This window comes from Cuculus canorus, chromosome 21, assembly GCF_017976375.1.
Source record: "Cuculus canorus isolate bCucCan1 chromosome 21, bCucCan1.pri, whole genome shotgun sequence".
Lineage (NCBI taxonomy): Eukaryota > Metazoa > Chordata > Aves > Cuculiformes > Cuculidae > Cuculus > Cuculus canorus.
The window spans coordinates 5,687,606-5,704,318 of NC_071421.1; the positions used below are offsets into that span (position 1 = coordinate 5,687,606).

At 44.1% G+C, this 16,713-nt stretch overlaps 2 protein-coding genes across 4 annotated transcripts in view; both read left to right on the forward strand.

Annotated features, from left to right (window-relative positions):
• The first annotated feature begins 828 nt into the window (after positions 1 to 828).
• On the forward strand, positions 829 to 10,144 carry MIIP (migration and invasion inhibitory protein). Of its 3 annotated transcripts, none has more exons than XM_054085833.1 (11): positions 829 to 962; positions 2,955 to 3,096; positions 3,201 to 3,388; positions 3,887 to 4,378; positions 5,032 to 5,131; positions 5,584 to 5,695; positions 5,899 to 5,963; positions 6,385 to 6,505; positions 6,891 to 6,987; positions 8,407 to 8,514; positions 9,790 to 10,142. In XM_054085833.1, the coding sequence occupies exons 3-11, from the start codon at positions 3,218 to 3,220 to the stop codon at positions 9,829 to 9,831; spliced, it is 1,308 nt and encodes a 435-aa protein (XP_053941808.1). In that variant the 5' UTR covers positions 829 to 962; positions 2,955 to 3,096; positions 3,201 to 3,217; the 3' UTR covers positions 9,832 to 10,142. The 3 variants fall into 3 exon arrangements, with proteins under 3 accessions (XP_053941808.1, XP_053941809.1, XP_053941807.1); XM_054085834.1 differs by lacking the exon at positions 829 to 962 and adding an exon at positions 1,149 to 1,291 and having other exon boundaries at positions 3,177 to 3,388; positions 9,790 to 10,144; XM_054085832.1 differs by lacking the exon at positions 829 to 962 and adding an exon at positions 1,150 to 1,291.
• A 213-nt stretch (positions 10,145 to 10,357) lies between these two features.
• Positions 10,358 to 16,713, forward strand: part of TNFRSF8 (TNF receptor superfamily member 8) — a 28,664-nt gene continuing 22,308 nt past the window's right edge. Inside the window, exon 1 of the mRNA XM_054085828.1 lies at positions 10,358 to 13,146. The gene's annotated coding sequence lies outside the window, so the exon portion shown is untranslated. The remainder of the gene's footprint in view (positions 13,147 to 16,713) is intronic.

A 16,713-nucleotide genomic window follows, 5' to 3' on the forward strand; every position in this document is an offset into this window, starting at 1 on the left:
AATCGTAGAATCTTGGAATCATAGAATAGTTTGGGTTGGAAGGGACCTTAAAGATCATCCAGTTCCACCCCCCGGCCATGGGCAGGGACACCTCCCACTGGCTCAGGCTGCCCAAGGCCCATCCAACCTGGCCTTGAATACCTCCAGGGATGGGGCAGCCACAACTTCCCTGGGCAACCTGGGCCAGGGCCTCACTGCTCTCATGGCAAAGAAATTCTTCCTAATGTCCAGTCTAACTCTGACCCTCTCCAGTTTGTACCTGCTTCCACTCGTCCTATCCCCACAAGCCTTTATGAACAGCCCCTCTCCAGCTTTCCTGTAGCCCCTTCAGGTACTGGAAGGTCGCTCTACGGTCTCCTCTGAGCCTTCTCTCCTCCAGGCTGAACAACCCCAACTCTCTCAGCCTGTCCTCGCATGGGAGGTGCTCCAGCCCTCTGATCATCCTTGTAGCCTCCTCTGGACCTGTTCCAACAGCTCCATCTCCTTCTTATGTTGAAGATTCCAGAACTGGACACAATACTCCAGGTGAGGTCTCACAAGAGAGGAATAGAGAGGCAGAATCTCATCCCTTGACCTGCTAGTATGTTTTTCTCCTAAGTAACAACTGATAAGGCGAGGGGAAACGGCCTCAAGTTGCACCAGGGGAGGTTTAGATGGGATATTAGGAAAAAGTTGTTTAGTGAGAGAGTGGTGAAGCCCTGACAGAGGCTGCCCGGGGCAGGGGGGGTGTCACCACCCCTGGAGGGGTTCAATGAATTGGAGCTGTGGCACTTTTTGGGACATGACTTGGCACGCACGGTGGGGTTGGGCTGAGGGTTGGACTGGATAAGCTGTGAGGGCTCTTTTCCACCCTTCAGGCCCCTCTGCCCGTGCGGCCCGGCCCCTTCCCAGGGTTCCCGCCTCCAGGGCTGCGCCTGCGGGGAGCGGCTCCGGGGCCGCCGGGGGAGCCCGGCTGGCGGCAGGTGGGGCTGAGCGAGGCGGGGGATGGGGCACGGGAGCCGTGGAGGGGTCCTCATGGAGAAGGAAGGGGATTTCGCCCCGCTACGAAGGATTCCTTTCCTTAGGGAGCCTCCCCTTCCTGTTCCGGGTGCGCGGGAGCCGCGCTGGGAGGCTGGGGGGGCGGGGGGGGGGAAGTGTTTGCTGGACATGAGGAGGGGTTTCTTCACGATGAGAGTGGGGAGGCTCCGAGGAGTCCTTAGAGAGACCTTCCAGCACCTGAAGGGGCTACAAGAAAGCTGAGAGGGGACAGGACAAGAGGGAATGGCCTGAAGCTCCGCCAGGGGAGGTTCAGGTTGGATATCAGAAAAAAATTCTTCACAGAAAGAGTCATCGGGCACTGGAACAGCTGCCCAGGGAGGGGGTCGAGTCGCCTTCCCTGGAGGTGTTTAAGGGACGGGTGGATGAAGTGCTGAGGGGCATGGTTAAGGGAGCGTTAGGAATGGTTGGGCTTGATGATCCAGTGGGTCCTTTCCAACCTGGTGATTCTATGATTCATAACCATGAGAGGCTGGATGCCTTCTTGGGAAGGAAAAGCCCTGGGGCTGCATGTGAAGGACATCAGCTTCTTGGCCATTATGTTAAGAGTGGCTCTCATCTGGTAAAACCCTCCCAGAAAGTCCCTTGACTAGTGTGGTTTCAGAGTATTTACTTTCCGATGAGCAATGGTGAGATGATGTAGTTAGCTTTGTCTTGTGAATGCTCTGAGAACTTAGGTCTTGTTCAGGTGATCCAGTGGGAGGTGTCCCTGCCCATGGCAGGGGGATTGGAACTGGATGATCTTTAAGATCCCTTCCAACCCGAACTATTCTATGATTGTATGATCTCAAAATTATTGTCTCAAGACTGACATCTGTGTCATGTTCGGTAGTGCCTCTCTCACTTATTTCTTGTAATGAAAAGAGTCATAGAATCGTTTGGTTGGAAGAAGACCTTCGAGGTCAAGTCTAGCTGTACCTGTCTGCTACTATACCAGATCCTTGAGCACCTTGTGCATCTGTCTTTTAATCCTCTCCGGGGCTGGTGATTCCACCACTTCCCTGGGCAGCTGTTCTAGAGAACCCTTTCAGTGAAGGATTTTTTCCTAATATCTAAGCTAACCCTCCCCTGGCGCAACTTGAGGCCATTTCCTCTCATCCTATCACTTGTTATTTGTGAGAAGAGCCCAGCACCCACCTCACCACAACCTGTTTTCAGGGAGCTATAAATGGTGATAAGGTGTCCCCTCAGCCTCCTTTTCTCTAGGCTAAAAGATATGTTGTAGTTTGATTGTGAGCATTGCTCTTCATTCCTCCGAGTGTGGTTGTACAGTGTTAGCATTTGATTCTTTGTCTCCAGTTGCCAGGGTAGCAGACAAAAACAAACCAGCTGAGCTTTGGAGAAGGGTTCAGGGATCCTAGAGGCAAAAGATCCTAGAGAAGCACAGAGTTTTACTTGAGAACATAATTCATCACTCTGTCCAAAAGCAGTTCGGGGGTTTGGGTTTTGTTTCATATTGAGAAAAAAAAGGCAACCAACACTTTGCAAATTTAGAAGAGTTTGTGATGCTGTAAATGTGTTGTACAGGGTGACAACCTTCCAGTCAAACTGCGTATTATTTATTTACTCCTTTTTTCCCCCTTGGTGAAAGGGCAGTAACCCTTAGTATTTAACAGGTGGTACTGGAATTGTCTGAGTCCTAGTGCTGAGTCATAACTGAGCCTCTTGGGGTCTTCCTGCCTGGGGGATGTGGAGGGCGGCTTTGGCTCAATATTTCTTTCGGATGTAGTAAATACATTCATATTCATTATTCATATTTTGAATTTATGAGTGTCCTGCCATTATCACAATATAATTAAGGCAGAATTAAGGTTATCCTAAATACCAGCCTTTGAATCAAATGTCGCTTACTTGTTTTTTTGATGTGATCTACACGATGTTAACGGTTTCCTCTGTAAGTATGTCTTGTCTTTATTCAGTCAGCTGCCAGTTTCTGGGTGCAAAATGCAGTACCTCTGAGGGGAGAGAAGTATGCAGTGGTGTTGGTTCTCAGTGTAAAGAGTTCTGAGACTGGCTGATTTCTCAGGAGCAATGATCCACGCTCCCAACATCCCAACAGCTGTAAGTGTTTTTTATGATATGTCCTCTGAAAGTTATTTTCCCTGAGTTTTCTTCTTCACTTAATGCTTCGATTCATGTAGTTCACCCTTCGTCTGGCTTTACAGGAGAATGTTTGCAAAGGATGGAGTTAGAGCACCTGAAGAAGCTGCGTGAGGTCAACCAGGACCTTCTACACAGGCTCAGAATGATGCAGGAAGAGATGAGAAAAAGTCTTCCCAGCAAGACACTCTTTCCAGCATCTCTTCATGATAGAACAGCTACGGAAAGATCTGTCCCCTTGCCCACGGGAGGGGTATGTGTTGTGTCTGTATGGTAGGCAGCAGCTCTGCCTGTGGAGAGGAGTGGCAAAGGAGACATAGGAACACGGAGGAGCTGGATGGAATAAGGAGTCTGACAGAGAAGTAGCTAGACTTTGGTTTGTTTATCCTGTGGTCTCAAATACATTCTCATTGAGATCAATTCCTGCCTAAAATATTTATGTTTCTTAATCTAAGATAGGAATTAACATTGTGGAATGTAACCGTTTTGTTTCTTCTAAGCACAAAGGCTGAATGTGTAATGGTTCCTGAGAAAAGCTGCATCTAGCTGGTAGTGAACCCCCTTTCTTATCTTCTCCAAACACTTAATAATGTCTTATGAATAATATGAAGGTTTTGCTTTTTGCCCTGCAGGATTTTAAAGGGGTAAGCAGCCTAGAATGAGAGGCTGGTTTTCTCTTACTAATGTCTTAATGAAAGATAATTGCAATCTGGATGGATGCTGTGTGGTATGAGAGTCTCTGTCCTTACAGAAGGAGAATCAGGTCAAGAATGGAAACTCTACAGCTGACCCTGCAGTGCTGGTGTCTGTGGAACCTGGAACTCACATGGCCAGAACAGCCCTCTGTTCATCTCTTAAACACAGCAGCAATAACAGAGAGGTTCAGGAACAACAAGCGAAGATGCAAGAAGCAGTAGGTTTGGATTCCACCTTTCCTGACAAAGAGAAGATTTTTACGTCAGTGTCTGCAATCATTACATGTGGCAGAGAAAACTCCAGAGTGGATAGGGATGGCTGTGCTCAAGGAAGTCCAAAGAAAGACTCCTTCCTTCTGGAACATGGAGAGAACAGAAGACAGTCCACTGTGCTACATGATCTCCATGAGAAAACACAGCTTAAAGGTCATCTGGACCCATCACTGAGCAAAATACAAAGTGAAAAGCCCAGCAAGCAGCATGTCGTCAATAGAGAGCCCACAATCCCTGAATCAATCTCACTGACGTCTCAGTCCAAGAAGGTGAAGGTAAACAATGAAACCGATGTTTTGCTCATTTTCATGAGTCAATAGAAGCATGGGGAAGAGGGGTAAGGAGAACATTACTTGTCTTGTCCTTACTATGTAAACTGGAAATTGGGGTCAGAACTGTTCCCAGCCTTAACAGCCGGGGGCTGTTGACTGTTTGTTCAGCCCCTGCTTTCCTTAGCCCTTGAACCAAAGACCAGAATACTGTAGCACTTCATTATAAGACCCCTTGTTATTAGTGTATGTGATTCATATGCTCAGGGACAGCACCCTGGTGCGGTGCTGCTGCTGCTACATAGCTTGTTCCCTTAGATGTGAAGGGCAGGCTATGGCCGTGATCGTTCTCCAGGGCAGTGCAGGCAGCCTGATTTTCAGGGGTGTGTGTTGCAAGGAAGTCAGCGTTTTGTTTAAAGCCTTACCCTGAAAAATACTGCCTTACCCTGAGCAAATTACCTGTTTCCTCTTTCTATTTTATGAACCGAGAAGACAAAGGGCTGGTAAGGAAATTGCTGGTAGAGGTATAAGTAGAATCAAGCCTCAAACTAAGCCACAGCTGTCCCTTTTAGACAGCTGCCTGTTACCTCCTGAGCTGTACCTCTGAATGTCCTGCTAGATATATCAGAAGTGTTTATGAATTGTTTTCTTCACTGAAGGACGCTGGCCATGTGACTTTTCAGTCTGACCCTGAAGAATATACTGTGCCTGTGAGCAGCTGGTCCGCGCGTCCCTTCCTGGGCTATGACTGGATTGCAGGTGAATCCTAAACCTGAAGCAAAGCTTTCAGTATAACGTGGTCATATAGAGAGTTAAAACAGTTTATGACCTCTTTAAATTGAGCTATGATAGATCTGCAGACCTAGAGCCCATGTAGCAGGTCTCAGCAGGGCAGATGCAGTTTTGTTGGAAGCCATTCCCCATCCAGACCAGAGGTGACCTGTCTTTCCCTGGAATGGTGAAGTGACAGTGATATGGGAATCCAGGCAGCAAATGACAAAGTTGAGTGGGGCAAGAGGGGGTACCAAGTAACCAAAATGAGTGAATGCAATGAAGGGCCCATGCAGTAAACCTCTGGTCTGACACGATGCTATGCTTTTCTCATTTTGGTGCTTCAGACCTTTGGTCTGACCATTTTGCTTGAGGCTTGCTTTGGTGCTTTCCCAAATGCAGTAATTCCTTGATCTCTTCTCTTTCCTTGGGGTTCTCAGGGCTCCTGGAGACAAATTCTTCAATAGCAGAAAAATCGGATCAATACTTTGCTGATCTGCATGAGTTCCGACAGGCCAACAAAGAAGCGTGTATTCATGAGCAGCCCCTGGAGTAAGTGTGTATGGGGAGGGAGCTGAAGCAGCAGCGTCTCCTTTAGAGTAATGACAAGTATGTCTGATTGCGGTGGGAGATGGTGAGGGTGGTTTTTAGGCTTTTGTTCATCTCCCAGTCCGAATTGTATGCTTGGAAGAGGTGGGGCTGTTCACAGGGCTTACCCCCCTGTGACTAACTGATTTGTTTGTTCGTTTCTTTAGGCCCGAGGCTCTGGATTACGTAGTTCCGCAACAAGAACCAGATTTGATAACCAATTCTCACAAGTGTAAGATCAGACTTCTTCCTAGTCCAATTTCTGTGAATGAAAAACTGCAGTCTTTGCCTGTTGTTCTGAGGGAGCCCTCCAATCGTGCAAGATAAGAAAGAATGTGTTATTTTTAGCTGCAGCTTCTAAACCAGATTCAACTTCCGACTCCAAAGATACTTGAGTCTTCTAGGGAATCCGCTTTCAATCAGCATCATCTTATTTTGTCAGGGTTTCTTGTAATTGGCTAAAGTTCTCTTTTTAAGTTGAGAAGGTTGAAGTTTTGGTTTTGCTTTTTAGGAACTTGTCTGGGGACAGGAAATGTAAAAGAGACTTCAGGAAAAGCAGCTCTTTCTATAGAATGCATGCGTGGCACTGTGGTAGAGCGCTGCTTTGTTGACTGGGTTGAGAAACCTTGTGATGTTTCCTTGTTCTATGGCAGGTGTTTACTGTTATCGACTAAACCAGCGCCTCTTCACTGTCCCTGTGGATTCAGAATCTGCCTGCCCCGTTTGTAAGATCCCACGTGCTCACCAGCCCCCAGAAGAGCCAGCCCATGTCAGGTAGATAAAAATTACTGCTTTGTAATACATAGAACTCCAGCAAACAATAGGGAAGAAAAAGTTGATCATGTAAGGGAGGAAACAGCATCAAAATGGCTCTGTAGAAGGTTGCTGCTCTCAGGACAGAGATTGGTCTTGCTTAAAAACTCCCTACTGATCTTTTCCATAAGCAGAAACAGTTTTCAAGTCAGTGAGAAATGCATGTTTTGTCTGAATTCGGTCCAGAATCTGAATGTACATGTTAAATGTTTAATGCCCTAATCCAAAACTGTTTTGCTTGGTTGTCTTTGGGATTTTAAAGCCTTGGATTCTGAGTGAGGAAGGCATGCAGGTTTCCTCTTCCTTGTGGAAGGTGTAGGCCATTACTTCCCTTGTGCGTTTACAGGGTCAGCATTCCCAGGTCTACCCTTCTGCCTGCCTACAAATACAAAGCCCATCGCAGGAAGAGCTTTGAACTGGCAGACAATCTAGCATTACCCTCGGTAAGTTGCTGTCTCCTTGCTGATATTGATGGCACAGCCCGGGCTGGGCATTGTTACAGCACTAGAAGGAAAGAGAATCTGAGCCTCACCCCCCTGACAGGTTTCCCACCAAAATTTCTGATTTGCGTCACTGCGATAGCAAGAAAAGCCATTGGTGTGTGCTTCTGAGTTCATGCCATTGTGTAACTGGCATAAAGTATGTGTCCAAGTGCTTTACACTTGAGAAAGAGAAAATGCGACCTGGAGCTGTGTGTTTCTGGGGCATGACTCACTCATCATTATTTCAGATGTTCATCTTTCAACATGATGAGCCGTATCTATGACTGCCTGTGTTTCTTCCCACAGACCTTACAGAGTCTAAAAGACAGGCTTTCACAAAGTATTCACATATATAGGGGCCAGGCAAAACCCATAGTGGCAAGGGTGGGTTGGAGACTTGGTCCTGTGTTCCAGGCAATGCTGCGGGCAGTATTACTGAACAGACCTGGCCCTGGCCCAGAGATCTCCAGGGAAGACGAAGGAAGATGCTTGGTTTTGTGGTTTAGAGAACTGGATGAGTCAGTTGAGACAAGTTCAGAGAGGTTGGGTGCTTGAGTTCACAAAACAGGAGATTGCTTTAGAAATAATTGGCCAGTGAAAGGCAGAATAGGAGACAGCTATGGATTTGTACTTCATTAGAGATTTCTCCTCTTCCCCGTTACTCTGATAAAATTCCTCAAAAATTAGTTCATTACCTGCTAAATCCTGCCTGTGCAGAAGTTATTTAGGCAATAATAGATCAAAAAGGGCAAAGCACTCCAATGCAGCATTGCCATCTCTTTTCATAGTATCATAGTTAGTATCCTGGTATCATAGTATAGTTAGGGTTGGGATGGGGCAGCCACACAGCCACAGCTTCCCTGGGCAACCTGGGCCAGGGCCTCACCACTCTCATGGTGAAGAAATTCTTCCTAATGTCCAGTCTAAATCTGCCCCTCTCCAGTCTGTACCCGTTCCCTGTGGTCCTATCCCGACCAGCCTTTACGAGTAGCCTCTCTCCAGCTTTCCTGTAGCCCCTTCAGGCACTGGAAGGTCGCTATAAGATCTCCTCGGAGCCTTCTCTTCTCCAGGCTGAACAGGCCAAACTCTCTCAGCCTGTCCTCATATGGGAGGTTCTCCAGCCCTCCAATCATTTTTGTAGCCTTCTCTGGACCCATTCCAACAGCTCCATCTCCTTCTTACATTGAGGATTCCAGAACTGGACACAGTATTCCAGATGAGGTCTCACAAGAGAGGAATAGAGGGGCAGAATCCCCTCCCTCGCCCTGCTGGCCATGCCGCTTTGGATGCAGCCCAGAATACGGTTGGTGTTCTGGGCTGCGAGCGCACATTGCCGGCTCATGTCGAGCTTCTCATCGACCAGCACCCCTCTTTTCACAGCATTGCCTGGCTGGCTGGAAAAATATCATCCCTTCCAGTGACCCTACACTCAGCAGCTTGGATCTGCGAGCTTCATTGAAAGAGAAGCCTTCTCACCATGCTCGCTTGGTAAGAATAAGCTGTTAGGAGTCCCTGGAGATGCTGCAAGATGCACAGATGGGAATTGCAATCCCATCTCTCCAAAGGGTGTGATATTCAATGTGATAGTCAAATGAAAACGCCTGGAAGATTATCTCCTTATCTGCAGAGTGACACAATTTCCTTTTGTTGCTGTGTATAAATGAGCATGCACACACACAAAGAAGCAAGTAGGGCTGGATAAGAGGTAAAAACCTGGATCCAACAGAGGAAGTCCAAGATTTATATAACTGTCTCAACTCTGTGAACTACTGACTTAAATTGCCCTGGGGAAGGGATGGGCACAGGGTGGACATCACTCTATTTGGATACAAATAAATCTTTGAACAGATCTTTCTTACTTTTCCTAATTGTGAGCAACCAATACACACAGCTGAAAGTACAATCTCTCAGATATGTGTTTTCACTTTCCTTTTTTTGCCTTTTTCATCTACTTCTAAGCAGATGCTTGAGGTTTCCTACCTAGGACTGGATAAAATGATGTGTCCATGATGACTAACTAGTACCGTTACCAGTAGGACAGCTGGGGCAACGGAGTTCATCTGTCACATCAACTAAGTAAATCAGAATATTAACATTAACTCTGAATGCCAGGATGAGGAGTTAGCCTTTTAGAGGCCTGGTTGAACGGAATGCATACAAATATGTTCATTTCCAGATGTTTGAAATATGACAGTTAATTTGCTAGTGTCTTAGACTTGGGTGACTCGATAGTTTAGTTAAAACAAAAAAAATCCAGTTTACTTTTACACTGTCTGTAGCTCCAGAGTGTGTTACATCAGGGAATTCTGAATGTGAAAAGGCAAATTAAAGTAGTATGAGATTTTATTCATCAAAAAGCCAGATAATGCCGTAAAATCTCTGCAAGTTATGCTTGCCTTTGCGCTTACAAGTTTATTTGAGATAAATCAAAACCATTTTGATGTTTTTAAGTAGTACCAAATCAAAATATATTATATAGTGTGATCTGGTGGAACTTTATAGAGTGATCTTGCTTTCCTTGTATAAAAACAATAAAACTGATGTCATAAATGTTTTAATTTATCCTGAAATAAATGACAGCAAGCCTGTTCCACCGTATCAACAGAGAACATGAAGCATGGTAAGATTAAGTATCTTATGTGAGATCTGTCTGGTGAGTGCAGGATGGATCCTATGTTGAACTCGAAGTGTCTCAGGAATACTTTCCATCTTTTACACTTGTGAAAGTACTGGAAGTGTGATTATGGCTCTCTTCCTCCACAGGTGAAAGAACTCAATGTCACTGCACCTGCTTGCCCAAGTTAACCTCAGCTTGTCTCTTTGAATGTTGATTCTGGCCTCTTTGATGGTGCAAGCTGAAACAGACTAAAAGGATGCCTGTCCGTGGAACCTTTTGGGTTTTTTTTCCTTCATCTCCCTTGTCTCTCCAGTGCAAGGCTAAGCCATACAATGCCGGATCTTGTCTGTGGTAGCAAATCTTCAGAAAAGGTTCTTTTCCCCATGCATGTGCTTCAGGCCAGCTTTAACCCTCTCTTTGTACTCTCCTTCTTGTGTTCTCATATCCCCTTTCAAGTGGAGCTTCTCACAAATGCTCGGTCTCTAAATATATTTTTTTTTAATTATCTGAGTCACCCCCTCGGTCCTTTTTACCAATAAAAATTGTTTCACTTTCACGTTAAGAGGACTGATTTCAATCTCCGTGTGGAAATATTGGCACCTGAGTTCACTCTCTTGTCTGAACTGGTATAGGGAATTGTTTCTTATGCTTTTTGTTTATTACTCTTTCAGAACAGGAAATCTGATTAGCCTTGTAACTTGGAGAGTGACCTGATGGTTCTATGTTTGTTTTATAGTTACATCTCCATTTCAGTGCAGAATAAGCTTATACCGTGATCCTTTTTTTTGCATAGGGAGTCTACCCAGTGTACTCAGGCTTTCCAGCACAGTTTAAGCAGGTTCTACATGTTGAAACTTCTACTCTGAGGAGTGCCCGGTCAGTTTGTAGTTGATAGTATAGAGAAACAGATTTCTCTGCTGGCCAACTTGGTCTTCTCTTTTCATTCATAAATGAAAATATCAAAGATTTTGCAATTGGAGCCTGGTTAATATTGTTGATACATGACCCAGAATTTAATCTAGAACCGATTGTTTCTAGCTGCACTGTTTCTCTGCAAGAGAGACAGGAGGTCTGAAAGTGAGTAAACCCATATTTTTTCAGTTAGGACACCTGGCCGTGAATGTGCACAGAGGCCTCATCTTCTACTAAGAAAGTGATTCACGTATAGTCAAGTTTTGGATCATAATCTCGCTTCAAGGCAGAGTTACCAAAAAGATGCTTGCTCTAATTTCACGTGGCTGTTTTCTCACAGTTGCTCTGCTGAGGTCTGTAAGGCTGTGAGCCGAACAGTGTGGCTGCTGGTTGTGTTCAAGATGTCAACATTACAAATTCTAGTTAGTTTAATTTGAACAGCAGCAATGCAAGAATAACAACAGAAAAGTAATTTCCAGAAAGTGAGGTCATGCTTTATGAGAACCAGCTTTTTTTTTTGTTTTAATATTGAATAGGAAACAGAATCTCAATCCAGAAGATGGGCAAAGGAGTTTTATCCAGCCTAGAGCAGAGATGAGTAACAGGCCTTCACAAGACGCCTTTGAACCATGTGCTGTGAGGAGTGGTTTGAGTGTGGATACCGTAGTTAGTGTAATAACACAGTTTTGCACAGGGGCTTTGAACAATTGTAAACGTTACCCAGTCCGAGATAACGCATCCTTTGATGAATGAGGATGATGGCGATGTTACCTGTGGGCATGTCATAAAGGAATAAGTCTATTTACTGGCTGAAAAATTTCATTTCATCCGGTGTTAATGCAGCTTCTGCATTTGGACTGTGGACTTGGCAGCAACCTGAGCTGTGATGGATTCTTCACTTCCAGGGAAGAACAGGGTGGGGCAGGTTAATGTTCATGGGATGTCAGGATTGTGGGTTAGCAAAACAGGAATATTTGGAAGCTAGGAGTTTCTGGAGAGGAGGCTAAGCAGAGGTGAGGCTGTGGGAATGTGTAGTAGGTAGAGAGAGTGGTGAAAAGTATGTTGGGAGGAGGCAGATGGCAAGAAATACTGGGACTGTGGAGATGAGGCCTGGATTGGGCAAGTAGGAATGTGATGTGGAGTGAAGGGAGACCTTTGCTGATCTGGGCTTCAAAATGATGGGTAGGAAGGGTTCCCAATATTGTACCACTATCTCCAGAGCTTAACGACATAACAATACAAATGCTGAACTTTGTTGTGCAGGCGCAGGGCTCTGGGATAGCGTATCTCCCGTTCCTGGAGGGTGTCATGATGCTGTATGGAACTGTGGCAGAGATCTAGGGACAGATCCACCTAGTGCCCGACATGCCCAGTAGTCCCCAAGGAGAAAGAATTTTCTGTAACAGATGGTGAGGAACAATCCACTGACCAGGAGATGTTTGTTGTGCTGGTTTTAAGATGACTTTTTTTTATCTTGATCGGTTAGGGATAGGAAGAGAGAACTCAAATGTGCCCATCGAGAGGTGGCAGTCTGTTCCCAACTGTCTTCTGCAATGGGGCATAAAATCCCTCAGGGAGGAGAAGGCAGGAATCTTTCACTCTCATGTGTGACTGGTGGCTGTGATTGTAGTGGAGAATGTTTGGCAAAATTGGAAGGTACTGTGTTGTTCCCACTTGGAAGCCACTAGAAGCTGGAAAAGCCAAAGTGAAGTCCAGCATTCTTAACTTGACCTCATTTACTTTTTTTCTTCTTAGGAACGTGCCACTGTCATGTCCTTTTGACATGACAATGCCTGCCTGATGCTTTGATGGTAAAGCTGGTGGTTTAGTTCAACGTTCTAACTGTCCTTCATGCATACAACGCTACACTAATTCATAAGCTGGGAAATCCAGCTTTGCTTAATTGAACAAATTAGACGCAGTAAATAATGTTTGTGATTGCTTTTAACAGAGCACTGCAGTTCAGCCTTTAAAACCTGGCTCTGTCTGCTTCTCGCTGACAATCTTAGGCTGCCATTAGGGGTTTGTCTGTTTGCCCCCTCTGGGAGGATTATTGTATGACAGTTTTGGTGATATCTCAGGATTGGGTGTTTCTTGCTGTCAGTACCTTGTAAGAATTAATACCAAGAGTCTTGAATGAATGTAGTGCTGATTTATTCATTCTGTTCAGTTATCAGCATCTCAAGAAATGACTGTCTGCAGAGCCTCAGGTGAAACGTCTGCAGAGGCATGAGCTTGCTTTTTGAATGGTTTGCAAATTTTGATTTTGGGAGCTTTCATCTCTTTGGAAAGTGCATTTTCAAAGCCCAGAAGAATTTGATTACAGAGTGTGTCAAATCTGAAAACACAAGAGAAATTTTGCACCTTCTCTTTTGAGTTAAAAACCTCAGTTTCACCAGTTTCCTTGGTAATGTCAGACTAGACGTAAAGGCTTGTTTTTCTCTTGGTTTTCTTCTTTTTTCTTGGTTTTCTCTTACAAGTCTTATAAGCAGCAGCTGAGGGAACTTGGAGAAGAGGGAACTCTGGAGAAGAGGAGGCTGGGGGGAGACCTCCTAACTCTCTACAACTCCCTGAAAGCAGGTTGTGGTGAGGTGGGTGCTGGTCTCTTCTCCCACGTAACAAGTGATAGGACAAGAAGAAATGGTCTCAAGTTGTGCCAGGGGAGGGTTAAATTGGCTATTGGGAAAAATGTCTTTACTGACAGAGTGGTGAAGCCCTGGCAGAGGCTGCCCAGGGCAGTGAGGGGGTCTCCAGCCCTGGAAAGGTTCAAAAAACATGTGGCCATGGCACTTTGGGACATGGTTTAGCAGGCATGGTGGGGTTGGGCTGATGGTTGGACTGGTGGATCTTAGAAGTCTTTTCCAACCTTTAAAATTCTATGTTGCTATGATTCTCCTTCCACTGGTATTTTCCATTGGTTTCTGCAGAGCAAAACCACACTGCTAGGAAGAGGAAAATAAAAGTCATAGAAGAAAAGTTTTGCACACTTCGAAAAGACTGTGTCCTGAAAATGTTCCCATTTGTTTCTTTCACAAAAAATCAGCAAAGAAAAGCTCATCTTGCTTCTGTTAATAGATGCTTCATAATGCTGAGCTTTTAGATGAAAACCAGGCTACCAAGAATGGGTATGAGTTACTTAAAGGGTCTGTGACAGTACTGGAATTAATGACTTGCATTCCTGTGTTTTAACCACATGTCCAGCCTTGCTCAAACACTTCTATTTTCAATTTTGGATTAAAATATATAGAATTGGAACTCTTGGCGCTTTTGCTGTTTCCCTGTTTTATTTCCCAGGCATACACAGAGAGCACATTTCAGTTGCAGTAACAGCATTAACAGTTGCATATCAGAATAAATGTAAAATAATTAAGTTAATAAGGAAAACTTAGGCATATATAATTTTTATTTTGGACTTAGTAAGATTCTTTGCCTTTCCGGTAGTAGAGATTAAGAGTTACTCAGTTGAAATGACTGAGTTTGTATTTGTTTGTGTAAATGTGAGCAGACTATCTTGTTACTAGAAGGAAGTGAAATGCTCATAATTCCGGGAATCTTCTAAAAGGGTGTATTTAGTCCCAAAATAAAAGAAGAAAAAGGAAAGTTAATATAGGGAGTGCAGTAAGATCATAAATAATTTCCAGTAAACGATAGAGTGGTGTTTCATCCTGAAACAGCTGGTTTGTTTGGGAACTGTTTATTGACTTAAGATGAACTTCCCAGTTTAAATGCTTTGCGGAAATAGCTGAACCTGGCTACAAATGACCTGTCAGTTCATGCATACAAAATATCTGAAAGCAGATCTTTTTAGGAATGGCAAAGCTCTGCAAAAGCTTCTTTTACCTTTCACTTTGGTATTCACATGGTATTACCCGTCCAACGTTTATTACCCACCACTTCCTTTGTAGCTGTGATGATCGAGTTGCTGTCCTGTCTGGAGCCTGGAAGGTTCACCCTTGAGCCTTCCCATTTGTAGCAAGGTATGGTCAGAAAATGCAAATGGTATTCAAATAACAACCTATTTGACCAGAGCTTTCTCTGTGGAGAATGATGATGTCTAAATCTACCACTCATCCAGATGCTGTAGTTACAATTACTGAAAGTACAGACATGATGTGATCTTTCTTCTTAGCTCGCCTCTCTCAGCCGGGCTGTGGGCATAGTAATTCTGTGACATGGTTTTGGTTTCTTTCATGGAAGCTGAGTCTCTCCTGAGAGCACCGAGTTCTCTGTCAGCTCTTCTCATTTTTCAGTCTGACTCAAAAAGCACTTTAGTTTTGAAGCTGCTGGGCACCAGAAAAAAAAGACATTTTATACAGGTTCTTTTTTTTGTTACATTAGTTATTTTATCACTGTGTAAGGCAGGAGTATTAGTTGAGATAACAAAAACAGTTGTAAGAGTTTGTTATCTGCATCAACTTTATGTAAATGGTATCTGTCAAAGATATCAAATTGAAAATTAGGCCGTGTTATCATTATTATTAACATGACCAGTCTGACACATTTGTAGCTGCTTAAAGTTTTGTTTCAATGAAAGTTCTGAATAGCTCAAGCCAATCAAAAAATGAGTAAAATGACAGACGTATCATTGTATCTTGTTTAGCCTTCAAACACTTGAGTCCAAATCTCTGGTAGCAGAAATGCAGAGTTAGGATTCCAGGAAACTCGACTCTTTAAGGAGAACAACACTACAAGTGACTTTGTGGATTCTGGAAAGCCAGAGTGTAGCCCTGACTTATATTTTACTCTGTAAACTGAGGATACGTTTGGGTGGAAGTAACTGGAATGAAAACTATGGAATATGAATGGAATCAATGGGCTTTCTAGGGGGGGATGTATAGATCTCAGCTGAAGCAAGACTCCTGACAGTAAGACTATATCAGCTGAGAAGATTCCCATTTCCCAGGGCACTTTGGTTCTCTGCTGTCTGGAGAACTCTTCCAACAGCTCTGTTGTGGCTCAGAGTCAGAAAAATGCTGAGAGCTTTTCTGGGCTTCCCCCAGTCAGGAACTGGCTGTTTGTCGTAAGTCCTTTTTGATGTTATATGCTGTAGTTTAAAAAGAAAAGAAAAGTAACTTTATCAGTGCTTGGGAAAAGACTGGGATGTGTCTCCTTCCGTTGGTTGTTCATTAATTGCCAAGAAATTTTCTGTACTCAGCAAGAGCGCAGCTGATTGAAACAAAGGTCCCAAGTTGCAAACAAACAGGAATGTTTGTTCTTTTCTTTTAGATTGCTGGTTTGCATATGCATGAAACTTTATATAAAGCAAGGAAGCTGACAGCTTCTTCTGTTATTTTTAGTAGAGAACAGAAACGCCGTGTGAGAATGTCCATCTACAGCTACTAAAATGCCTTGGGATTTCCCATGTGTATTGGGATTTTACTATGACCCCAACCCATTTTTTTTCCTACTGGGAATTCTTGTTTTAAGTCATTGCTACATTTCAACAAGTATGCAACAAGAGCTTCCTGCCGTCTTCTCTGTTGATCACATTGGACAAATATACCAAGGTAAATTCCTAAATCAGTATAGCTCTGCAGGTCATGTTATCAGAGCACCTGCAATGTACTTAACACGTGGCAGAGTGGTTTGATTGATGGGACATGAATAAATGGATTGATAAATATTTAATACTAAGAATAAGAGAAGTGTATGTGCCAGGAAATAAGTATCAGCACCAGAGTGGCATAGAGGGACAGAATTTTGCCAGTTTGTGAGAGATTTTATTCCTTTTTAGACATTCAGACAAGTCCAAACACTTTGTCAGCTCCAGCCAGTTCAAACTCCAATTGCTTGCTCAGTAAATTGTGTTTCTCAATGAGATCGCATTGCACCATGGTCGTCCCCCCTCCCATCTGTCCTCTTTTGCCTCCCAAGGATTTCCATTCAGTTTATGTCAGCATCTCTTACAGTGCCTGAAATGATTGGAATCCCAAATGCTCTCCCTGCGTGTTGTTACCACAGCGTCCCTTTGCAAGATCCCCAGGAGGAGAGCTCTTTAAGAGCTAAAATGCATAAACAGATAGAGAGGTGTCAAGAAAAGTCATTCTAGGTGACTTTCCTTCCTTTAACCATGAGATTTTTGGGTTTTATTACAGTAAATGCTTCCATTTTTCTTTTTTAACTTGTGAAGGATTTCGCCTTTCATTTGTACCCCCTGT

What these genes read in the sequence shown, in the direction of transcription:
- MIIP (XM_054085833.1), top strand. Translation starts at nt 3,218, where the DNA reads ATGGAGTTAGAGCACCTGAAGAAGCTGCGTGAGGTCAACCAGGACCTT. An exon ending in ATTCATGAGCAGCCCCTGGA is followed by an intron (nt 5,696 to 5,898) that starts GTAAGTGTGTAT and finishes TCGTTTCTTTAG; the next exon opens with GCCCGAGGCTCTGGATTACG. An exon ending in CTTCTCACCATGCTCGCTTG is followed by an intron (nt 8,515 to 9,789) that starts GTAAGAATAAGC and finishes CTTCCTCCACAG; the next exon opens with GTGAAAGAACTCAATGTCAC.